Genomic DNA, 25,530 nt, shown 5'->3' on the forward strand with positions numbered 1-25,530 from the left:
CAAAATAAGGCTCAGAGATGTTTGTCTTTTGTTTTTAAGCTGGGTTTGATAGCTGTAAAAAAAAGTTGACTGTCACTGGAAACTTCAGTTGCTCACTGGCAGCAGTGGGCAGCGTTTATTGATTTTGCTTATCTTGAACTGCCTGCAGCTCAAACCCATGGAGCTAAAACAGACGCAGTGAAACTTTGGGCCCGAGCCGGGGACAACAGTGCTCCCACATCTTTTGCTCTGGGCTGTTTACCTCCCCCTTCTTTCTTTTTCTCATGCTTCCTTTCAGAGCAGCTTTTTCCTTTTCTCTCTGGTCTTTGAAGTTGTCTTTCTTTCTGTTGTTGATTGCTTAGCTTTTATTTTATTTTTGATAATAGTGATTATATGTTTGTGTTTGTCTAAAAACAATAAAAGTTTGATAAAAAAAAAACCTCTTGTGACCTCAGTCCTGCATACGGTTGAATCTCAGGTTAACATTGTGGCAGCAGCAGAGTAAACAGAAGGAACAAAGTCAGGTTTTCCAAAAACTAGTGTGACTGAGTACTGGTGTGATTAAAGCCAAGCTTTGGAAATGCATGCACTTTTTGTCCAGACAGCAGAGGTATATTGTAGTAGCCTCAAGATTCTGTGCAGCTTATATGGATATCAATACAATAAATTCGTTTAAACTGACAGTTATATCATTAGCATTAAACTGGTATTTAAATGAAACATCAGCGCACTTCACACCCTGTTGTAGTGTGAAAAGTACAGAAAGACCTTGATTGGGCTTCTTGTCACTGGTTGACAATGACTGAAAACCCGCTGAAAACTACAAAAATGGCTGTAACCTTGACCTCGCTGAAGTGAAGGTCCGTTAGGAGTCACTGTAAGTTTGAAAGTACACAGACCAGTGTAATGGCGTGAGCCCATCAGAGATCTGGTGGGTATGAAAGGTTCCACGGGTGATCCTCCAGCATGAGTGAGATCCACAAACAGACTGGGCTTTTGATTCAACGTGATCAGTGTGGAAAGTGTTCGTAGGGCTCAATACAAAAAGCAGTTTTCACAGACTTCTACAGGACCGGAAGTCTCTTTGCGGTCTTCTTTTGGTAGAGCGCAGGTTGAAGGCACTTTTGCTTTACCTTCACTTTTCCCACCCTCGTCTGTCTTAATCCGTTTCCACGTGACAAGGCGTCACGAAAGTGGGCGGCCCTGATGGTGCTGCTGAGCCCCCCCGCCGCGACCTTCACCCACATCCCCCGTGTTTGCAGCTCGCTGTCTCGGTGTTCAGCAGCAGGAATCATGCTTCGCGCTGTGCTTTTTCGGAGCCTTCCAACACTAAGACGACTGCCGGTCTGTCACTACTCTGCAGCCGCCATCCCAGCACCCAGCACCCAGCCGGAGGTCCACTACAACAAGGTAGAGTCGCTCCAGCGGTTGTTACTGCGCTGACGAGATGTTGGATGTTAGCCAACTGCGTAATCAACAAGTGCGCGCAGCGTGACAGGAGCGCTATTAAAGCGCTATAAAGTGTATAAACTGCGCGGTGCTGTGCTTCCAGCACTCTGCATGCAGAGCTATGATAGGAGGGACGAGCTGCTCACAGAGCTAACAGTGAAGCAGCAACAGGTCACGCTCAGCTTTCACTTGGAGCTTATATAACTCTGAGCGCTGCGCCACGCTGAGCTCGTGGGATTTCACAACAAGATCATGAAGATTTAATCTATGCACGACAGAAACGGCCAGTATGGGATGATTCTTGTTTCTCCGGTATTTGTTGTGAAAACTCACTCAGCTGAGCTGTGCTCCCTCAGATCCTGCACGCAGTGCTCTGCAGTAACGGAGACCTTCTGCTGCGTGGTGTGCAGTGACTGAGCTCACGGGCAGAGGAGGAGATGGCCAAGACTGAGAAAGTCAAAAGAACTCCTCTTTAAATGTTGTCCTTGTGCTCATGGAGACTCTCTGAAGATCCACGGGTCACGCGTGTTTCTTGTATCAGCATGGTCCCTGTTATAGTGATGGGTCGTTCGCGAACGAAATGGCTCTTAGAGCCGGCTCTTTGACGTGAACGACGCGAGCCGGGTCCTTATCGCGAGCCGTCACGTGGGTTTTTTTCTTCTTTCTCTCAGCCTCTCTCTCGCACTTTTTTCCGTTTCACTCTGCACGCGAGCCTTGTGCTTTATGCTGGGCAGAGGGGGGAGGGGCGGTAGTTTCACTCAGTAGCACAGGAACAGAGCCAGAGAGAGAGAAAGAGAGGCAGGGACAACAACATTAGAAAGGTATAGTAAGGATGATAAAGGATTCAGAAAGTTTATTCATGCAGTGAATCCTATGTATGCAAGTCCAAGCAGGAAAACACTCTCCCAAAAAATCATCCCAGGCCCATATGACAGAGAAGGTGCAACTTTTGCACATTTTAATTTAGATTTTATTGTGTTGTGGTTTGCAGTGTTTTGTACGGTGGCCCTGAGAGGCCAAACGGACTGCAACTTCAGTGTTTTGTGTTGTTTCACTTTAAATAGTTAAAACATGAAATGTGAATAGTTGATTTTTGTATTATATGATTTATTTATTACATTTTATGTGGAGTGAATAAATAAAAGTATATTTACGGTGGCCCCTAGAGACAAAGCACATACAAACTTCAAATCACGTACGAACTCTGAAGCATGTACAAACTCCAAAAACACGTAAAAACACGTACAAACTCCGAAGCACGTAAAAACTCAGAAGCATATAAAAACTCAAAACACGTACAAAAGAACAACAGAAGTGCTCCAGGATGCTGGGCGCAGTGTTGAGCCTTTGTTATCTTGTGGCTACACAAGCCAGCAAGTACCAACGACCGGATTTGGTGTGTGGTAATAACAGGTAAATGAACTTTTTTTTAAATTATTTGAATATATATATGAGTGCCTGTGTATAAATACACAAACAATACACACATGCTTTCAATTGTGTAATTTAAGTGATCTAGTAGCTCTGTTTGGAAGTTCAGTTCATGCTAGAAATGTGTTTTGGAGTTTGTACGTGTTTTGTCTCTAGGGGCCACCGCATATATTTATATATAAACATATATAAATAAAACCACTTGTTTTTACGTTAGTAATTCCTTTTGTGCATAATTTTATATTATTGTTAATAATAAATTAATTAAAGCAACAAAACAACCTGAAGAGCCGGTTCGGAGCCGAAAGAGCCGGCTCATTTTAGTGAGCCGAACCGAAAGAGCCGGATCTCTAAAAAGAGCCGGAAATCCCATCACTACCCTGTTACCTGCAGTTTCATAAAAGCGCCCCTCCGACAGCCAAACCCATCTGTTCTCTGATTGGATTGTTACATTTGTGATTGACATGGCATTGACCAATCAGATGAAAGGAAGAAAAATAGGGTCAAACTTCGTACTTGTAACTTGCAGGGTTTTTTGGCAAAGTCCACGCACAAATCTTTTTACACATACGAAACTGATTTACAAGTACACAATATTTATGACCACATTTTGAGCCCAGGGACGTGGTGTGTGTTAACACGGTCACTAAATACAAACCTCCCCACGCTGGACAGCAGATATGTGATACCCCCCCACACCTACTGTCCAGCTGACCATCCCACAGCTGTGAGAGTGTAAAGAACAAGCAGAGTGTTACTGATATGTGGTCAAAGCAGAGGCTTTTTCCTTTGTTGGAATTGTTGAATTTTGTTTTTCTAATTAGTAATTATTAACTTGATTCTCAAGCTTGTTTAACTTCACACAATTAAGGATTTTTTAAGTTAAGACAGTCAAAAATGGCTCTTTCAGTTCCTCATTTGTAATAACTGCCATTGGTCAAAAACTTTAGAGAGTTACATGCATGTTTCTTATTAAGAAATACATTTGAAATCACTTCTTACCTTTACTTTTCATGCTACATTAGAGTAACGGCATTATTTTTTGATGATATGACGTCATTTTCTGTCACGTTTGTTAGTGTTACTGTACCCTGTGAATTTTGTGCTGAAGGTTAATTTGAAGAAAATCGTGAATTGAATTGAAATCACAATATCTGCCAGAAAAATCGTAATTAGATCATTTCCTGAGATCGTTCAGTCATAAACCCAACTATGGTTATGTTTCCATCGTCACCACTGAGCGCGTCAGAGCTGTGCGTTAAACGAAGCATCAACACAAAGAATTGGCTTCGATGAGTTTCTTGATGAATCGTTGCAGCCTTGGTATAAACATTTACCTGCCAGTGTAGCAGCGGGCTGTAGTATACGTCTGTCTGCATTTAGCTGGTGTTAAAGTTTGGACTTTGTGGCTAAGAGTTCAGTTCGTTATTTAGTGAGCAACAAATTACAACAACAGTTGCCCAGAGACACTTAATATTAGGAAGCTAGTTGGTAAATTGGTAACAATATCACATGCAGTGTCATTGTTTCTATTAGACACCAGTAAATGACAGTTGTGACTTTGTGTAAGCTCTTTAAGAACACAATAAAAAGTCAAGCATGAAAACAAAATTCATTTTTAAAAATCACAGAAGTGGAAGTTCCTCTTTATCCTGCTACATTTAAAGATACAAAAGGAAAATGTCTGACAGAAGTCTGCGAGACCTTTGTCTTTATTTCATTAAAACATTCAATTGGCTGTCTTGAAATCAGTGTTTTACAGTCATTACAGGAAATAGTATTGAGTGTTTTACTTTATCAGAGTCGCTGCACTCGTAATGATGTACTGACCTTTTTAATGTTTCAGCTCTTTATCAACAATGAGTGGCATGATGCAGTGAGTGGGAAAACGTTTCCTACGATAAATCCGGCAACTGGTGAAGTCATCTGTCAGGTTGCAGAAGCTGATGAGGTAAGAGTCTGTAAAGGTAAAAACACAAAGATATCCTGCAGTCGGTTGTTAACCATCTAAAGTAGTGATGGTAAATTTGATTCTTTTTACTGAATCGAGTTTTAATGAGTCACTCACCAAAGTGAATCGATTTTTCAGTCATTTGATTCACTGAGTCAGTCGACCAGAGTGTGCAAAAAATGTACATTTTCACTCAAACTTAATTTGTTTCTCTTTTCATGTAAATCCTACTGCTAAGATGAATGATTCTAAAAGAAAACAACTATTTTATAGAGCAAAAAAGAGCAAAAACATTTCTAAAATTAAGCAATTTCCTATCAAAATTGCTTAATAAACATTTATTTTATTTTATTTTAATATATTTTTATTTTTTATTTTATTAGTATTTTCCTTAAATGTGTTAAATATATATTTTCTCATCTAAATGTCCACTGAGCTGTGAGCCAGGGGGCGGTAATGTGCCTTAACATTGGTTGCCAACCAAGAAGAAGAAGAAGCTGTGAGCCAGGAGGGAGGGGGTGAGTGAGTGATTCGTTCGCTCGCTCTATGATTCAGCACAGGAGGGAGGGGGTGAGTAGCTCAAATGTGCTGTTAGCATGTTAGCAGAGCGATGCTACTGTGAACCGAGGAGCTATTTTCTTGATGTGAGCTTCTACTCAGGGTTTTTTCTTCCAGTTCAGAGCAGAAATTTTTTTGTTAAGATACTGGATGTTGTGTTTTTCTCCACAATTTTAATTATTAGCTAGATACATTGCTGCTAACAGCAACAGGGATGAGTCAGTGAGTCAGTTGGGCTTGTGAATCATGATTCATGAGTCAGTAAAGTGATTCTCGAGTAATGAACGATTCGTTCATGATTCGCGCATCACTAATCTAAAGTCTACGTTCTTCCACTAACCCATAACCTGTGGGACTGTTACTGTAGCAAAGTGTCTGTGTGTAACCAGATGTGAGTGGACACTAAAAGTACAGACAAGTTTTTGCCCAGCTGTTTTTACACCTTGTAAGTGATGAACCTTACAGTGTCTTTCAGGGATCATCAACCCTGAGCTCAGACTTACAGGCTCAGGCTGCGCCATCACCAGTTCTCAGCACTTTAACTGTGACACTGAGCAGCTGCTTAGTGCTGGCTGTGCTGGTGAAAGGCAGGCTCAGATGGACTGACCATAATGAATTTACCATATGCTGACTGTAGGTACATGTTTATGTGTGTTCATATTTAGTTCGTATTGGAGCTTTGTAAAAACCACAGTGTTATCTGTAACTGGGAGCAGCAGTGATTGCTGATGAACCAGATGAAGAGCAAACGCTCAGATCCATGTAAAAAACATACATTATAATAGTGTGGAGGATTTTTTAGGACTCAAGTATGGCTTCGTGTCAGAAGGCTGTGTGACTTGTAGCTGCTGACTTGTCTGTATTTTTAAACTTTCTGTGATTAAAATCAGTACATGCTTACAGATATGCAGAAATCCAGGAAGTATTCACAGCGCTTCACTTGTTCCACTGAGTGAAAAAAGTCTGCTTAATATACTTGCACATCTATTTCAAATGAAAAACAGAAATATAATAGAAGTATTCACAGCCTTTACCTGAGACTCAAGCATCTGTCAGATGTTTCTACAGTGACTTGATGGGAGTTCACAGGACACTGACCGTCCAGCCAATCTGAACAATAGAAAGGTCTTAGTCAGTGAGGTGATGGTCACTCTGACAGAGCGCCAGTGTTGGACTGGAGAGAGGTGAATCATCTAGAAAGAGCCATTTCTACAGCACTCCACATGGAAGCCGCTCCTCAGTAAAAGTCACATAACAGAAACAAAAATCTGTGATGAAACAAAGATTGAACTCTTTGGCCTGAATGCTAACATCTTGTTAAAGACGTCTGCTAGGACATCAGTCAGCTGGTCAGCACAGACTGAGCACACGTCCAGGTATATCCTCTGGTCCAGCAGCTTTGTGTGGGTCGACCCCAGCGAGAGTCCTTCTCACACTGGCTGCAGTTAGGGACAGCACTTGGTTGTCTGGCGAGGGGATGGTTTTCCGTGCTGGCTCGTTGTTTTGGGTCTCAAACCTGGCATGGAATGTGTTAAGTATATTTGGGAGAGAGGTGTCGGTAACACGCTTACACGGTGGGGCCTTGTAGTCCGTGGCAGCGTGGATGCCCTGACACATTTGCCTCTTCAACATGCATGGGGACTGGGACGCCACTCAGGGTGGACTTAAAATAAAATTCTACTCTTGTTCCTATGAAATAACACATTCCATCCATGGAAACTTATTTTATCATACAGTGTTCATAGTTTTCAGTCATGTGACCTAGTTGCTACCCTGGTGGATAAAACATTACTCCATTATGACAGCCAGTACGACGTGGATCATCTATTCATGAAGGAAACATTAAGATATGAAGAGAAACTAGGAATTTTGGGGGCTTGTGGTCCATATTTTGTCCCAGCAGCTTTATAAAAATCCCTGAAGGTGGTCACATCTCTATCAGAGCTCCACTGCTCAGATCCAATTGTAAGAAACCCAAGAATACATGTCAGACTCGACAGATGTCAGTGAGCATGTTAAATATTAAAGTTCATGACAGTGAACAAGGGCTTGTCTGGAAGGTTTTCCAGCAGAAACCCTCTTCTCTAATAAAACAAAAAGAACATGGCAGCATGGATGAGGTTTGCAAAGTTGCATCTGAACAAACAAGCTGCTGAGTCATGGGGAGTGCTTATGACTTTACATTTATGTGTACATTTGACATGAAAACTTATGTCTGATCATCTACTTCCAAATAAGTTGATTATCTGGTTAACAGTGTTACTTCCTCGCAGCAAAGAGAGCCTAAAATCAGACGTACTTGACTCCCTGGTGTAATGCTCAAACACACTCCTTAAAGCAACTTTCCTGTAAGGTGGAGAGGAAATGGGATCTCACTCATTTAGATTCTCAGTTAGCCTGGAAAGCAGTCTATTGTTGTAAAAAGAAGCCCTCTGTAAATATAGGACATCTTACTAATAATAATGGATTCTATTTATAGCGCTTTACAATGCCACTATTCATTCACACACTGGTGGAGGCAGCTACAGCTGTAGCCACAGCTGCCCTGGGGCAGACTGACAGAAGCGAGGCTGCCATATCGCGCCACCGGCCCCTCTGGCCAACACCAGTAGGCGTTAGGTAAAGTGTCTTGCCCAAGGACACAACGACCAGGACAGAGAGAGCAGGGATCGAACCGGCGACCTTCTGGTTACAGATGTGCTTCCCAACCCTGAGCCACGGTCGCCCCACTAGTAACCCCAGGTTTCTCTTCAGCGCTGTATCCAGGCAGAGTAAGAGTCGGGCTGTGGTCAGCTGAGTATTCATTCAATCTTAATTAGTAACAACTTCACAGATTTCTTCACAAATACAATTTTAACAGTTGGAGAAAAAAATATTCATAAGCATCTCACAGACATGTCATTACTCACAGCTACTTTCAGTACTATTGATATTTAAATAGCGTCAATAATCACTTCCTCCAAATGTGTCTATTAGATCCCATTTCTTCAAAGAAGCTACTGTTAATTAATGTTGCTTAAATATCTCTATGAATGGGGTTTGTACAACATGCCTTCATTTAATGAAACCGTTACTGATTGCATAAAGCAAAAATGAAGACCAGCACAAGAAAGTGATCACCACGGTGATTCTGCTGTAGAAATGGGCGGCTGCAGCCCAACTGCTCATCTGCCTGTTACTGCTGAGGTCGAGGGTCAGGGTGCTGGGGTCGCCATTCACTCTGGCTTCTTGGCTAGCTTAGTGTTAGCATGCTGTCTTAGCAGACGCTTGCAAAGAACTGAAGTTGTGTTAGCAGCACGGTGCGGTTGTTTCTGTCCTGGAACCTGTTTATCTCGTCCTCTTGTGTGCAGAAGCACATGTCCACATCCCTGCTCTGAACTGCGTCGCTATTTTTGTCCTCTGCCACGCAATCTGAATCAGCTGATGTGGGTCTTGGTCCTTACTCCCCACACTCCCGTCCACGGCTGCCCCTCCCTGAGCCTGGTTCTGCCGGGTGTTTGCTCAAAGGCGGTCGTTTGATGGTTGTTGTTTCTGTGTGTCTTTACTTTACAACATAAAGTGTCCTGAGACTTTTGTTGCTGTGATTTGGCACTATATAAATCTGTATTAGTCTCAATTTTGTCTTTTCTATTTGATTGTAAATGTTTTTTCTTTCGTTATGGATATTTACAGTATCATATGAATATTGACGGATCGATCAAAAGAGGACTGGTGAATTATACTTTGTCTACTGACCACAATTTGAATGCACACGAATTCCTTCATTTGGCTTTCCTTGGCCCTAACCAGTGTTTGATGCTCTATTACTTTATAAACACCTCCTAACTAACTGCTCGGCTAATCCTGCACTGCTGTCTTTCCAGGCAGATGTGGAGAAGGCAGTGAAAGCAGCAAGTAATGCCTTCAGGTTGGGATCACCATGGCGACGGACGGATGCCTCTCATCGTGGCGTGCTGCTGAACAGATTGGCTGATGCTATAGAGAGAGATGCTGCCTACCTCGCTGTGAGTGATCCTTAAAGGCTAAAACTCTGACAGCAGCTTTTCTTGTACTTCTCTGTTCATCGTGACCACAGTCATGTGCAAAAGTATCTGATGGAAATATTTGGCTCTTTCTGAGATAGTCATGCATGAGCAAACTTGTGTAAATATATCTTTTGGCATTTTTCAGCTTTATTTGATAGACACAGTGAAGAAATGACAGGAAAGCGTGGGGCAGAGCGAGGAGGGGCCGCGGGCTGGCCGCCCTCAGCCGTATGGCATGTGGCCGCCCGCTCAGCGCGCTGAGCTAAACCGGCGACCGCACGAGCAGACATTTAATCCTCGTTGATGCATTACCTCTATTTGCAATCATAAAACTTTCAGTGTTCTTGTGAGAAGAGTTGGTAGAAATAACTTTTAGACGTCTTCCAGATGTTGCGACTGCTTTTTCTGTCACTGAGAATGTAGCGCACTGGCGTCGGTTACATCCACCTATGCTGTGTTAGTGTCGAGCATCGTAACGACAGGATTTAAAGAGCTGTGGTTCAGAGTGAAGTTTGTGAATGCCTGTGACTCAACCCTGTCCAAACCAACTGAAATAAACGATCGGATTACTGGGAAAATATTCTACAAGCCAATGTGACAACAGTTTGTCTACAACCATCTGGCCACGAGAGCAAAGGTTCTTTATTTTTCACTTCAATTATGAAAAAGTACAAAGCACAAGTGTCATCTTTTCTGTGCGCTCTCATTTCTGAAATACTTCCTTAAGAAGCCCGTGTTCCCGTGGGACATCGGACTTTTTCACAGGACTGTTTTATCGTTTACTGTGACCTGTTTGGTTCACATTCATCAGGGTTTGATGATCGACTGTGGAGCTTGGGTAGCATTGCTGTCATCTACAGCGTCTCTCTGCAGCCTGTAAAGATGGCACCAACACAGCATTGTTCCTTTATACGACATTTGCAGTACATGGAGCCTCATGATGTTGCACTTTTGTTATGTCAATGTTTTCTATACCATGTGAAACTGTTGTGTTGTTTCCACAGGAGCTTGAGACCCTTGACAATGGGAAGCCCTATGCTGTTGCCTATGCAGTGGATCTGCCCACAGTAGTGAAAGTTTTCAGGTAACAAACACACAACAAAGTTTTAGAGCCTTTCAAAGTGTATCTGAAATGATGTTACAAAGTCCAATCATTTCCTTGTTATTTCTTGCTGAAGCATTCAGCTGCCTCCTTATCCAACCCCGCAGTGTGTAAATCCACTTCTGTTGTGTAGATATTATGCAGGCTGGGCCGACAAATGGGAGGGAAAGACCATCCCCATCGATGGAGATTATTTCTGCTACACTAGACATGAACCCATTGGAGTCTGTGGACAGATCATACCGGTAAGGAAGTAGAAAGATGCTTCACATATTCTCTTTACACCTGCAGAGTGAAGGCTGCAGAGTCACCCGTGACCTCTGTGTACATACAGTGTGGCATGAAATGAATGCCTCAGTGGGCATGTGAAACGCTAAGTTAGTGACAGCATGATTAAGAGATGAAGGAGCAAGTATCACCTGTTTGGAAGGGTTACCATGGCAACGTGGCTTACGTTTAAAAAGTTGCATCTAAAAAAATTTCAAGACTTGACTGAAGAAAAGTCCAGTGATATGAGATACTGATGAAATCATAATTTTCTGTATCACTTTAAGTTATTGCTGATAAAACAGGTTCTACACTTGGTCACATTTTTGCCGTGTTGTGCAGAACGACGTGTACCAACATACATGAAGAGGGTCAAACCTAAAAGGGACCAGGTCATTGTTTTACTCCGTCCTGATAAGAACAATCTGAGCGCTGACAGAGGGTGTGCGACTTTTTTACATGATTGTATGTTTGTAACAGCTTTTGCTACCGAATTGTAACGAGGTAAATGTCACTTGGTTATCCTGTGATTGAAAGACACAGAGTAGTTTTATCCTCAGCCGAGCTCTGCATATACGCACAGCGATCCATGTATTTATAATCTGCCCTTTCCAGGCTCTAGTAGCTGCTGTTTGCTCGTTCTGACAGTCTGGACCGCAGACCGTCCAGCTCCTCTCTCTCCCAGGTCCCAGCATGCTACTGAAATAGGGGAGGCCTGCCAGCCCCCCCTGGCACTGCCCCCTGAACCCAGTGTACCACCCCTCCCCTGCAGCTGAGCCACAGACCACGATACACCAGATATAGCTATACAGATACAGCATCATTGGATATTAACACTGAAACAACAGTTACTGCTCTGGTTCATGGTCTTAGAGCCGGCTCTATGAAGTGAACGACATGAGCCGGCTCCCAAGGTTTGTTTTTTTGTCTTTCTCTCACACTTTTTTCTGCTTCACTCCTCACGTGAGAAGGGGGCTTGCGCTGAGCGGGGGGAGGGGGGGGGGGTAGTTACAGTCGCAGTAGCACAGGAACAGAGCGGGAGGGAGAGAGAGAGAGCCAGGGACAACAACGTCACATTACAAAGGTATAGTAATCATCCACAACTATTTTCAGTTGCAGATGATAAAGGATTCAGAAAGTTTATTCATGCAGTGAATCCTATGTATGCAAGTCCAAGCAGGAAAACACTCTCCCAAAAAATCATCCCAGGCCCATATGACAGAGAAGGTGCAACTTTTGCACATTTTAATTTAGATTTTATTGTGTTGTGGTTTGCAGTGTTTTGTACGGTGGCCCTGAGAGGCCAAACGGACTGCAACTTCAGTGTTTTGTGTTGTTTCACTTTAAATTAGTTTAAAAGGAAAAAGCTGAAAATTTAAATAGTTAAAAGTTGAAATGTGAATAGTTGGTTTTAGTATTATATGATTTATTTATTACATTTTATGTGGAGTGAATAAATAAAAGTATATTTACGGTGGCCCCTAGAGACAAAGCACGTACAAACTCCAAAACACGTTCTTTGTGTTTATTCTGCATTTACTTCACTATATTGCATAAATGTCAGTTAGAAGCTTAGCCTCCTAGGACATGGTGTTTTCAAATGTGGACATCACATTTTGGGTTATTTAGACCAAAATACTAAATTTTACTCTACAACAGCCTGATATCCACATTATGCTGTCACTGTTCTATTGAAATTTAAAACTACATCTTCATATGTGGATCTCATTTTTCTCAGAACCAAAAATCAGTTAATAAAGAATCAGGCAATTCTTTGTTTTTACAGTCATCAGCTCCCAATCAGCCCAAATAGCAAAGAGAAATTAAAATGCATGCCACGAAAGAGTTTGGGTCTTAGAAGGTTAAATTAAAGGTTGAAAAAAAAAGTCATTGCAACTCGGCTATTGATCAAGTAATTGCGATTAATCGCAATTAGTTACAGAAAATTGTGAGAGCACGTACAAACTCCAAAACACAACAGAAGTGCTCCAGGATGCTAGGGGGCAGTGTTGAGCTTTTGTTGCCTCGTGGCTACACAAGCCAGCAAGTACCAACAACCTGATTTGGTGTGTGGTAGTAACAGGTAAATTATTATTTGAATATATATGAGTGCCTGTGTATAAATACACAAACAACACACATATGCTTTCAATTGTGTGATTTAAGTGATCAGGGTAGCTGTTTTGGAAGTTCAGTTAACTCTAGGAATTTGTTTTGGAGTTTGTACGTGCTTTTTCTCTTTAGGGGCCACCGTATATATTTTTAAAATATAAAATATAAAGAGAAAGAGCCGGCTCTTTTTAGTGAGTCGAGCCGAAAGAGACGGTTCTCTAAAAAGAGCTGGAATTCCCATCACTAGTAGAAACGATATGGATGATTTCCTTTGTCACAGAAGTGTTAATACAAGCAGGATGTGGATATTTTATAGGTGAAGTGTCAAATTATCTTTACTTATAATTGTCTCCTCCTGCAGTGGAACTTCCCTCTGCTGATGCAGGCGTGGAAACTTGGCCCTGCCTTAGCAACTGGTAACACTGTGGTGATGAAGGTCGCAGAGCAGACGCCACTCACTGCGCTTTATGTAGCCAGCCTAATCAAAGAGGTATGTTTCAGTTTGTAATCGCAAAGTATTAGTCATCACAAATGTAGTGCAGAGGAACGTCGACATCAGTATTTCAATCTTTTTCTTTGTTATGAACTTAAATTGTGAAATCTTGTTACATAATGTAGAGAAATGTGTTGTAAAATCAAAAGAAGTCCCCAAAATATCCATAAATATTTTTGTGCATCTTAACCTGGTCTGGGCCCGGGACACTGCAGCATAGACCTCGTCAGCCTCCTCTGGGGGACACCAGGTGCTCCAAAGCCAGCACAGAGATGCAGCGCTGCAAACAGCCCCACTGCAAGCTGTCTGCTGTAGCTCGATGAAACCAAAGGAAGCACATCATAAGCAAAAAGCAGAGATACGATCCTGAGCTCGCTGAACCTGAAGCCCTCTGATCCCTGGCTGCTGCCTTGAAATTCAAATCAAATCAAAATTTATTTCTATAGCACATAATAAACAACAAAGTTGCCCAAAGTGCTTCACAGTCGGTCAGAGCAATAGCATAAGACAGAATAAAAAAGAAACGGTTAAAAGGAGGCAGGAAACAATATGAACAATACGGGTAAAAAAAAACATAACTAGCCACGAAATAACATATTAGTTTGAATCAAAAGCCAGACTGGATGGACTCGGAGGAACGAATATAAGGAGGGAGGTTACTCCAGAGTCTGGACTTCAGACGGGACCTCGGTTGCGTCAGGAGCATTTGATTGGAAGATCAAGTGCCTTATTAGGGATATACAAACGAGTTTGCATAGATAGCTGGGAGCCAAATTGTTTAAAATTTTAAAGGTATGCAAGAGAATTTTTGAAATTGATAAGATAATCAACAGGGAGCCAATGTAGGTTGGCTAAAACTGGTGTGATGTGGGGAAATTTCTAGTACCAGTTAAGAGACGCGCAGCTGCGTTTCAAGCTAACTGGAGCCGGTGAACAGAGGAAGGTGGGAGGCCCGAGTAGAGGGAATTACAGTAGTGTGAATAAGCTTTTCGAGGTCCTTCAAAGGGAGGTATGGCTTTGCTTTAGATATCTGACGCAGCTGGTTGAAACAGTTTTTACCACAGAGGAGGTCGATTTCTCGAGTTTGAAAGAGCAGGAAAACACCAAGGTTTCTAACAGTGAACGAGAGATGGCTAGCAAGGGGCCCTAAGGCATCAGGTACAGTGGGGCAAAAAAGTATTTAGTCAGCCACCGATTGTGCAAGTTCCCCCACTTAAAATGATGACAGAGGTCAGTAATTTGCACCAGAGGTACACTTCAACTGTGAGAGACAGAATGTGAAAAAAAAATCCATGAATTCACATGGTAGGATTTGTAAAGAATTTATTCGTAAATCAGGGTGGAAAATAAGTATTTGGTCACCTCAAACAAGGAAAATCTCTGGCTCTCACAGACCTGTAACGTCTTCTGTAAGAAGCTTTTCTGTCCCCCACTCGTTACCTGTATGAATGGCACCTGTTTGAACTCATCATCTGTATAAAAGACACCTGTCCACAGCCTCAAACAGTCAGACTCCAAACTCCGCCATGGCCAAGACCAAAGAGCTTTCGAAGGACACCAGGAAAAGTATTGTAGACCTGCACCAGACTGGGAAGAGTGAATCTACAATAGGCAAGCAGCTTGGTGTGAAAAAATCAACTGTGGGAGCAATCATCAGAAAATGGAAGACATACAAGACCACTGATAATCTCCCTCGATCTGGGGCTCCACGCAAGATCTCATCCCGTGGGGTCAAAATGATCATGAGAACGGTGAGCAAAGATCCCAGAACCACACGGGGGGACCTGGTGAATGACCTGCAGAGAGCTGGGACCAAAGTAACAAAGGTCACCATCAGTAACACACTACAACGGCAGGGAATCAAATCCCGCAGTGCCAGACGTGTTCCGCTGCTGAAGCCAGTGCATGTCCAGGCCCGTCTGAAGTTTGCCAGAGAGCACATGGATGATACAGCAGAGGATTGGGAGAATGTCATGTGGTCAGACGAAACCAAAGTAGAACTTTTTGGTATAAACTCAACTCGTCGTGTTTGGAGGAAGAAGAATACTGAGTTGCATCCCAAGAACACCATACCTACTGTGAAGCATGGGGGTGGAAACATCATGCTATGGGGCTGTTTTTCTGCCAAGGGGACAGGACGACTGATCCGTGTTAAGGACAGAATGAATGGGGCCATGTATCGTGAGATTTTGAGCCAAAACCTCCTTCCATCAGTGAGAACTTTGAAGATGAAACGAGGCTGGGTCTTCCAACAGGACAATGATCCAAAACACACCGCCCAGGCAACAAAGGAGTGGCTCCGTAAGAAGCATTTGAAAGTCCTGGAGTGGCCTAGCCAGTCTCCAGACCTCAACCCCATAGAAAATCTGTGGCGGGAGTTGGAAGTCCGTGTTGCTCGGCGACAGCCCCAAAACATCACTGCTCTCGAGAAGATCTGCATGGAGGAATGGGCCAAAATACCAGCTACTGTGTGTGCAAACCTGGTAAAGACCTATAGTAAACGTTTGACCTCTGTTATTGCCAACAAAGGTTATGTTACAAAGTATTGAGTTGTATTTTTGTTATTGACCAAATACTTATTTTCCACCCTAATTTACAAATAAATTCTTTACAAATCCTACCATGTGGATTCATGGATTTTTTTTTCACATTCTGTCTCTCACAGTTGAAGTGTACCTCTGGTGCAAATTACTGACCTCTGTCATCATTTTAGGTGGGGGAACTTGCACAATCGGTGGCTGACTAAATACTTTTTTGCCTCACTGTAGCTGTTCCAGCGGGGTGTGACTATCAAAACTGTAACTTCGGTCTTATCCTGGTTCAGTGTGAGAGACGTGATAACCAAGTTTAGTCTCTCTCATTTAGACAGTCAAATAGGGCTTGCAGAGAAGTAGAAACATCCGATGTCAAAGGGAAATGAATTTGTATGTCGTCGGCGTAGCAGTGAAGGAAATGTTATATTTTTAAAATATTAATCCTAACGGCTGCATGTACAAGGAAAAAAGAACTGGGCCGAGCACAGATCCTTGAGGAACACCACGGTGAATGGGGCAGAGGCCGAGGAGTGCTGCCCCATGGCTACGGAAAACGACCTCTCTGAGAGACAGGATTCAATCCATGAACTCATGAGCAACTGGTGACAAAGAGCAAACTCCCACCCAGCCCAGACTGAGAGAGGAATCTCCTCTCCAGCGCTGGCACACACTGTAGTCTGGGAGGTGTGATTTCCTCGGGAGCTGGAATACAACCTTTGGTACCACTATAGGGAGGAATGCTCTCCAACAGCCATCCCATAACAGAATTAGGTTTAATGTGATCTACCAGAGGGGCCAGGACACTGGGAGCTTATTTTAACCACCTCAGCAGTCAAACGTGCGGCCATTTGTCAGTGAGCCAAAATGGATCAAGCAGCAGGACAAGGATCCCAGCACAGCAGGAAATCTACCACAGAGTGCCTGAAAAGGAAAAGAATTAAGGTCCTGCAGTGGTCTACTCAACACCAAGACCCTAACCCAACTGAAGTATTGTGCTGGGACCCTCAAAGAGCTGTGCATAAACAAATGCCCACAAAGCTCAATGAACTAAAGTATCGTTGTAAAGAAGAGCGAGTAAAATTCTCCGGGGGTGATGTGAGAGATTATTCACAGAGAAACCATCACTGCGACTTGCTGCTGAACCCGGGGGACGTCCTACACACTGCTGCTGCATTTTGGTTTCAGTTTTGGGAGATCAATAATGACGTGGTTTAACACATTGTGTATTGTTATTCATCTGAGTTGTATTTAAATCGTATAGGACCTGGTAAGGACGACATGATTTAAAAAATGTCCTGATGTGTTAAATTTTATTGAAAGAGAGAGTAATGTATTTTTGATGTGACCCTATACACAAAAAGCCAGGTTTTCCTAAGCTTTGGTTCTGTTCCAGGTGGGTTTTCCTGAAGGTGTTGTGAATATCCTGTCTGGCATGGGACCAACAGCTGGTGCTGCCATTGCAAGGCACATGGATGTCGACAAGGTGGCTTTTACTGGATCCACAGAGGTACGACAGTTATTGCCTTTTGTGCCACGAGTTGTTGGTTGGACAGTAACATGCTGTATGTTTGCTAAAACTCATAAATAATTACTGGCATGGCCGAAAGAACGAGTGGCAGAAATGAGCTTCCTCCAAAGGGTGGCCGGCCTCTCCCTCAGAGATAGGGTGAGGAGTTCAGCCAATCCGGGAGGGGCTCAGAGTCGAGTCGCTGCTCCTCCACATCGAAAGGAGCCAGCTGAGGTGGTTCAGGCATCTGATAAAGATGCCTCCTGGGCGCCTCCTGAGTGAGGTGTTCTGGGCATGTCCCACCAGGAGGAGGCCTCGGGGCAGACCCAGGATTACATCTCTCAGCTGGCCTGGGAACGCCTTGGTGATCCCCTGGATAAGCTGGAGCTGGGGAGAGAGGGGTCTGGGTTTCTCTCCTTAGGCTGCTGCCCCGCGACCCGCAGATGGACGGAGGGAATTATTGGCACGAGGGGCTGGAAAACTAAAAACAAGTCAAAATATCCAAACCCTCTTATTCTGCACCAGCTGTCGGGCTATGTGATTGAAGCCAAACATGATATGGAGCAGAAAGTGACCACGGCCCAACAATGTGCTGTAGGCCGGCTTTTACTTCAGTTTGTTTCTGCAGCAACATCAAAAGGAGAGGTTTAAATGAGTCCACCACAGAATCACAAGGCTGAACCTGTCTATAAACACTGATATACATAATTAGAAGACATAAGGCTTCTAGAGTGCAAGCTTCACTGCTGGGTCCTGTCAGAGAGGTGCATTTTAGATGGACTGCAAATGGACAGGCCAGGCAGAGAGCATTCAGACTGCATAACAATAGTGAACATGTGTGTGTAAATGCCAGAAATATGTGGAGCTCTGTTCTAAACATTTCAGGTGATATACAATGATGAAAATAAGGTCAAAGGAAACCGAAGCTTTGCCATTGTGTGTACAACGATTGGTAATGCTTGGAATTTAAACTTGTTTTCCAAATATTTAGCAGTCGTAGCAGCAGTGATCACAGGCAGCATTACTCGATCGGACAGCATCCAGCCTCAGAAGTTTGTCCCCTGAACGGGAGACTCCAAATGCAGCCGCAGATACAGTGGGGCAAAAAAGTATTTAGTCAGCCACCGATTGTGCAAGTTCCCCCACCTAAAATGATGACAGAGGTCAGTAATTTGCACCAGAGGTACACTTCAACTGTGAGAGACAGAATGTGAAAAAAAAATCCATGAATCCACATGGTAGGATTTGTAAAGAATTTATTGGTAAATCAGGGTGGAAAATAAGTATTTGGTCAATAACAAAAATACAACTCAATACTTTGTAACATAACCTTTGTTGGCAATAACAGAGGTCAAACGTTTACTATAGGTCTTTACCAGGTTTGCACACACAGTAGCTGGTATTTTGGCCCATTCCTCCATGCAGATCTTCTCGAGAGCAGTGATGTTTTGGGGCTGTCGCCGAGCAACACGGACTTTCAACTCCCGCCACAGATTTTCTATGGGGTTGAGGTCTGGAGACTGGCTAGGCCACTCCAGGACTTTCAAATGCTTCTTACGGAGCCACTCCTTTGTTGCCCGGGCGGTGTGTTTTGGATCATTGTCATGTTGGAAGACCCAGCCTCGTTTCATCTTCAAAGTTCTCACTGATGGAAGGAGGTTTTGGCCCAAAATCTCACGGTACATGGCCCCATTCATTCTGTCCTTAACACGGATCAGTCGTCCTGTCCCCTTGGCAGAAAAACAGCCCCATAGCATGATGTTTCCACCCCCATGCTTCACAGTAGGTATGGTGTTCTTGGGATGCAACTCAGTATTCTTCTTCCTCCAAACACGACGAGTTGAGTTTATACCAAAAAGTTCTACTTTGGTTTCATCTGACCACATGACATTCTCCCAATCCTCTGCTGTATCATCCATGTGCTCTCTGGCAAACTTCAGACGGGCCTGGACATGCACTGGCTTCAGCAGCGGAACACGTCTGGCACTGCGGGATTTGATTCCCTGCCGTTGTAGTGTGTTACTGATGGTGACCTTTGTTACTTTGGTCCCAGCTCTCTGCAGGTCATTCACCAGGTCCCCCCGTGTGGTTCTGGGATCTTTGCTCACCGTTCTCATGATCATTTTGACCCCACGGGATGAGATCTTGCGTGGAGCCCCAGATCGAGGGAGATTATCAGTGGTCTTGTATGTCTTCCATTTTCTGATGATTGCTCCCACAGTTGATTTTTTCACACCAAGCTGCTTGCCTATTGTAGATTCACTCTTCCCAGTCTGGTGCAGGTCTACAATACTTTTCCTGGTGTCCTTCCAAAGCTCTTTGGTCTTGGCCATGGCGGAGTTTGGAGTCTGACTGTTTGAGGCTGTGGACAGGTGTCTTTTATACAGATGATGAGTTCAAACAGGTGCCATTCATACAGGTAACGAGTGGGGGACAGAAAAGCTTCTTACAGAAGACGTTACAGGTCTGTGAGAGCCAGAGATTTTCCTTGTTTGAGGTGACCAAATACTTATTTTCCACCCTAATTTACGAATAAATTCTTTACAAATCCTACCATGTGGATTCATGGATTTTTCTTTCACATTCTGTCTCTCACAGTTGAAGTGTACCTCTGGTACAAATTACTGACCTCTGTCATCATTTTAAGTGGGGGAACTTGCACAATCGGTGGCTGACTAAATACTTTTTTGCCCCACTGTACCTGCAAAAACACTGCAGTAGTCAGTTACAGGTGCAAAAACTCCATTTGATGACAGGTAGGGAGAACCAGCCCATGTAAACTGGTCTTAGTGAGGGACCGTGCAAACCACAGACTACAGCTGTAAAAGGCTGTGGGGGACTGCGAGCGGGCACGTGGTGTGGACACCCACATCTGTGAATGAGAGAACTCGAGAACGAGGCAACATGGGATTGAGATTAGAGCAGCAATTATTGATAAAGAATCTTTTTTAATGAGCAATAATAAAAACTCAGACATTACAATGTTTAATGGTTTAAATGAGCATCTGTCACATCTGTCAGCGCCTCGCAGTTTTACTGTGTACATTTTTATTGGTCTGCAAAAAAACTTTTATTTGTATATCTTACAAAAGCCTTGACCTGTGGCCTGTTGCACCCCCAAACAGTAAAGGTTTTACTGGGAAAAACATGTTCTTCGTCTCTCCCTGAGGTCAGTGTCTCTGTAACAGCTCTTTGCTCTTTGCCGTGCGTACAGACAGACTTCATCACTGCTGCGGTTGTGTTACCAGTCTTCTTATTAAAAACTGGGCCTGCTTGGGCTTAATGTTGTCATACCTTATATTCACACACTGCTCGTAGATACATTTCTATTGCTCGTCTAGTTTTAGTCAGAAATGTGGTTAAACATCATCATTATATGACCCTGAATGTAGAAACCAGGCAAAATTTATGTCGTAAAATAACCCGTCGTAGTCGCCTGAAGCCTCTCCCGGCTTTCTTAAGACTGCTGATGAATAAATAAATAAATACATTAATAATATGATCAGCCCTGGTGCAGGGGGCCTCTTGTGCATCGGCCTAACTGGGGGGCTCTTCAGCTGGCGGGGAGGTTGTTCCATCCTTGCAGGAGTCCACTCTGCAGGTGGGGGAGAGACATAGGAGAGGTGGAGAATAAACTTAACCTGGGTGTCTGTTGTCTTGTGTAGTCTGGGAGACGATTGAATGTTGGGGTGGGTACAGTTTCCTCTGCGGTGGGGTGGGGTGGGCTGCCCCGGGTCCTGTGGGGCTTGGCAGTGCTACCGTAGGCCCCGGTCTGGATGGACCTGGGCTCCCTTGCCTTGGTGGGTACCAGAGGACGGGGGAGCTGGCCCTAGGGAGGGGCATCCTCCCCTCCCTTCTTTTCCTCCCCATCCCCGGCTGCCTCCCTCTTCCCGCTCCACCACACTCACCCACACGGCCTTGGGGTGCGGGTGTGTCACGAGGGTGCAGGGGAGACATCCCCCGTCCCCCCCCCGTCCCCTTCTGGCCACCTGTGCCTCAATTTTATCTCACAACTTAGACATCCACATTACTCACACTCTCATAACACACACATACATATAGGGCCTTGAGGGTGGGCACGTTAACAGTGTCCAGCGGACGGTCTGTGTACTCAAACCTACCTCTGGCGCCGGTGCCCACCTCTCAATTTTAAACCCATGTAGACATTGAGGGTTCTCGGGAGGGGCCGTGCTGACACCTGCTGCTCTCTGGCAGCAGCACCATGCTCTCCCGGGTTTTAAATGCACTTTAGAACAACACGCAGCAACACTACACATGAGCGGGAGGAGGGAGGTATGGGGTCTTCACACTCCCCCGTTCTCTGCTGGCCATTGGGGCGGGGGGGCTGGGAGGAGATGTTGGCTGTCCGATTGGCCTCCCTGCTGCTGCGGAGCCTGGGACGGTCTGCTTGCCTCCACCCCGGGGGGAAGGGTAACATCTCTTGGGTCTGGATGCTGTTTCCCCCTCTGGGGGCGAGGGTACCTGGACCCGGGGTATAGAATTTGTTTGGGGAGTGTGATTGTGTGTACAGTGTCCATGTATGTCTATCCCTACGTTGGGTGAGTGCTGAGTGTTTGTATATGTGTGCATGAGGGTGGGAATGCACGTTTGTGTCTGTGTGTGCCTGTTTGTCTGTGTCTATATGTCAGGTCGGGTCTTACACTCCACCTCTCTGGGAACTCCCAGGCCCTCCAAGGCCTGTCTCCCCTCACCACACTCCCTGCCGGTAACAGATGCCCTCAGGGATCGGTGCGTTGGTGGTTCTTGGTGTCCGGGGCTGGGCGCTCAGGTATGTACCGGCTCACTCCCGGTGGCTACCTGGCAGGGCCTGGCGCCTGTTGCTCGATCAGGCCTCTTCCGGGGCACGGGGGGCCCTCGGGCCTCCGGCCTCTGGGCCTGCGGCTCGGTTCACTCTGGCACAGCTGACTGCCGACAGAGCCGGCGGACACGCCGGTGCAGCCCCCTCTAGCTTCTGCTCGGTGGCTACTGGGTGATGCCTCGTCTGGGGATCCTCAGCTCTTCCCAGGAGGGTGGCACGATGCCCCTCCGGTGGTCCTCCTTGGGCTCTCGCACTCTGGGGCCTCTGGATGTCTGGAGCCTGGATCTCCTCCATGCCTGCTTCATGCCCTGGGGGCGGGGCTGTGGTCCTCTACATCCTCTTGCAGACCATTACATGTGGAAACCATTTGAATACAAGCGCGCAAAAGCCCAAAATTACACCTTTCTTGGCTGCTACTTGAAAGCACATTGTGCGCTGTCGGTCCTGCGTGCTGCACAACAACATTGAATATTTAGTATTTACTGCTGTTTACACTTAGCTAGATTAACGTGATGGTGTTGTGTTTAGTATGTTGCTCTGTTTTTTTTGCTTGTTTTCTCTTCTTCTCTCAACAGGTGATCCAGGAGATTTTTTTTCCTTTCTCACTGTCCCTCTCCCCTTCTGTTTTTCTTTTCCTTCATCTTTCTTAAAAAACAAAAACAAAAAAAAACAAAAAACATTGATCGCTGGATATGATTGTTCTAATAAAGCTATCATTACTGAAAAAAATAATATGATTAGTAAATTACATTATGTAGATGTCGTAACGGTAGTTTTACTAATAATTTGTGGATTTGTTTTTAACTCTCCTTCCACACTCTGACAAATGTCAAACACTAATAATAATCACAATGAGTCCTGACTATCAAGTGTGGAGTCCTGTCACAGTGTAAAATAAACACTGATAAATGAGACAAATGACAAACTCAAACTTTCTCTTATGCCTGGCTGTGATTTTAACACAGTACATGTTCTTCTGTGGAGGAATCACTGACACAAAGTATTTACAGAACATTGTTATAAAAGTACTGCTCTTCTTTGTGTTTCGCTGAACTTTATGACAATGTTAAAATGAGGAATTTTTGCTTCAGCATCATTTGCATCATTACTATTATTTTTATTACTGTTGAAATCCCAAGTATGCAGTCTGGAATACATTACTGAAACTGGTGTTAAGACATCTACAAACTTTGGGATATCATGTTGAATTTATAATAAAGTATAGCTCAAAAATGTGGACAAGTCGTTTCCACTTGATGGAAGGATCTAAAAAATCAGAATAGACCTATTTATAAGCAACAAACTTATATACAGCTATTTACACAAAGTGCAGCTAATGCCTCAGCAATGTTTGTGCAACTATTTAAACTGTTGACAGAAAACTCTGATTCAAAATCCATCATTTCTCTGGGAAGGGTTCTGATTCTGTGCTGTGTTGATCTGGTGGAGCCGGCACACAAATACAGAACGTCTGGATCGGCTCTGATCCTATTACCCAGCAGGCAATGCAGAGTTTACATGGAGCTGATGGGTGAGGGGACTCGCCTAATTCTGCAGTAGCCTTACCAGCCACACCTGTTCCAGCAGCTCCCTCTAGAACAGGTCACCTCAAACGGGCTCTTACTTTTAAAAGGCTGGAATAACCTGTTAGAGCTATTCATACTAATGTTTCACAAAGGGTTAAAAGGTGAATGTGCACAATTTAGGCTTTAATTGCAAGATGTTTTATTAAGAGGGGAAAGCAGAAATAAATAATAATCAAACAGAATCAAATCACCTGAGGTTTACTTATCTACTCCGAGCTAATGCTGACTTTGTTCTGATCTTTGTGAGCAGAATGGTTGGACAGAGTGCATTTCTCTTTGTGTTACATGCTCTGGGTGGAAATCTAAATTTCCTTAATTTTATAACCTAACATGGCAAAAATGATCTATGGTCCACCTGGGCCTTACACAGAGCTTCTGTCTGATTTCTCAGACTTTATATCTAATTTAGTTCTGAGCTCAGATAAAATAATTATTGTGGGTGATTTTAACATCCATGTAGATGCTAAAAATGACAGCCTCAACATGGCATTTAATCTGTTATTAGACTCAATTGGCTTCTCTCAAAATGTAAAAGAACCCACCCACCACTTTAATCACACTCTAGATCTTGTTTTAACATATGGCATAGAAACTGAACATTTAACAGTGTTTCCTGAAAACCCTCTCCTGTCTGATCATTTCCTGATAACATTTACATTTACAATAATTGATTACACAGCGGTGGAGAGTAGACTTTATCACAGATGTCTTTCTGAAAGCGCTGTAACTAAGTTTAAGAACATAATCCACCCACTAGAGAAATAGTTTGCTGCTTTATAAGAAAGCGCTCCGCAAAGCCAGAACATCTTACTATTCATCACTGATTGAAGAAAATAAGAACAACCCCAGGTTTCTCTTCAGCTCTGTAGCCAGGCTGACAAACAGTCAGAGCTCTGTTGAGCCAACAATCCCTTTAACAGAAATTGTATTGGGAGAGCAGCCTGTTGTGCCTGACAGAGACATGGCTGAAACATCATTACCGCCTCTGTGATGAGTTTTAGTGGCTTCAGAATGAGCAGACAGAGCAGAGTGAGTGGGGCTAAATTTGCCTGTCAGTAGCAAGTGGTGTAACCCTATGCATCATACCATATCCATCACTGACCGGATATGCAACGAGGGCACTGAGCTGTTGGTGACTGGCTGTGTTACCTACCAAGGGAGGTACTTGACTTGATGGCCTGGAGAGTTCAGGAAGGAGTCTGATGTTCAGGTAGACAGGGAACAGGTGGAAGAGGACCTGCAGAGGGTGAAGTATGTGCTGGAGGAAGAATGAAAGTCGGTAGAAGCAATGAGGGAATGAGACGGACATGGAGGGAAAGGTGAACATGGAAAACATGGCGGTGCTGAGGGTAGACGAGTTTAAATACCTGGAGTCCAACCACCAAAGCAACAGACGGTTCACAAGAGGGGGGAAGAAGAGAGTGCAGGCAGGCTGGAGTGGGCGGAGTCAGGGGTGATATGTAACCAAAGGATAGCAGCAGGATGTCATGTGGCGATGTGAAGCAGGCAGGATGACGACCAAAAATGCGGACTCATAGGCAGGACCTCACTCAAACACAGCTTTGTTGATGGATGCCAGAAATACAAAGCTAGACTTGGATACACAGGAAAACAAAACAGTTTCGTTTGGTCATTATTTAAAGTATTGTTTAGATGTTTCTGTGATCTTCTAGAATAGAATAGCCCTTTGTTATCACCGTACATATACTCCACGCTA

The 25,530-nt window shown here is 44.1% G+C and overlaps 1 protein-coding gene across 1 annotated transcript in view; it reads left to right on the forward strand.

The window, feature by feature from the left end:
- Positions 1 to 1,170: 1,170 nt before the first annotated feature.
- Positions 1,171 to 25,530, forward strand: part of LOC146563438 (aldehyde dehydrogenase, mitochondrial-like) — a 35,747-nt gene continuing 11,387 nt past the window's right edge. The window contains exons 1-7 of the mRNA XM_085290528.1: positions 1,171 to 1,389; positions 4,706 to 4,810; positions 9,232 to 9,372; positions 10,398 to 10,477; positions 10,629 to 10,740; positions 13,236 to 13,364; positions 17,295 to 17,408. Coding sequence (XP_085146654.1) covers positions 1,186 to 1,389; positions 4,706 to 4,810; positions 9,232 to 9,372; positions 10,398 to 10,477; positions 10,629 to 10,740; positions 13,236 to 13,364; positions 17,295 to 17,408 — 885 coding nt within the window. The 5' untranslated portion in view covers positions 1,171 to 1,185. The remainder of the gene's footprint in view (positions 1,390 to 4,705; positions 4,811 to 9,231; positions 9,373 to 10,397; positions 10,478 to 10,628; positions 10,741 to 13,235; positions 13,365 to 17,294; positions 17,409 to 25,530) is intronic.

This window comes from Mchenga conophoros, linkage group LG11 (assembly GCF_057382185.1).
Source record: "Mchenga conophoros isolate Kocher_MC1m ecotype Shallow Benthic linkage group LG11, M_conophoros_male_GT1.1, whole genome shotgun sequence".
NCBI lineage: Eukaryota > Metazoa > Chordata > Actinopteri > Cichliformes > Cichlidae > Mchenga > Mchenga conophoros.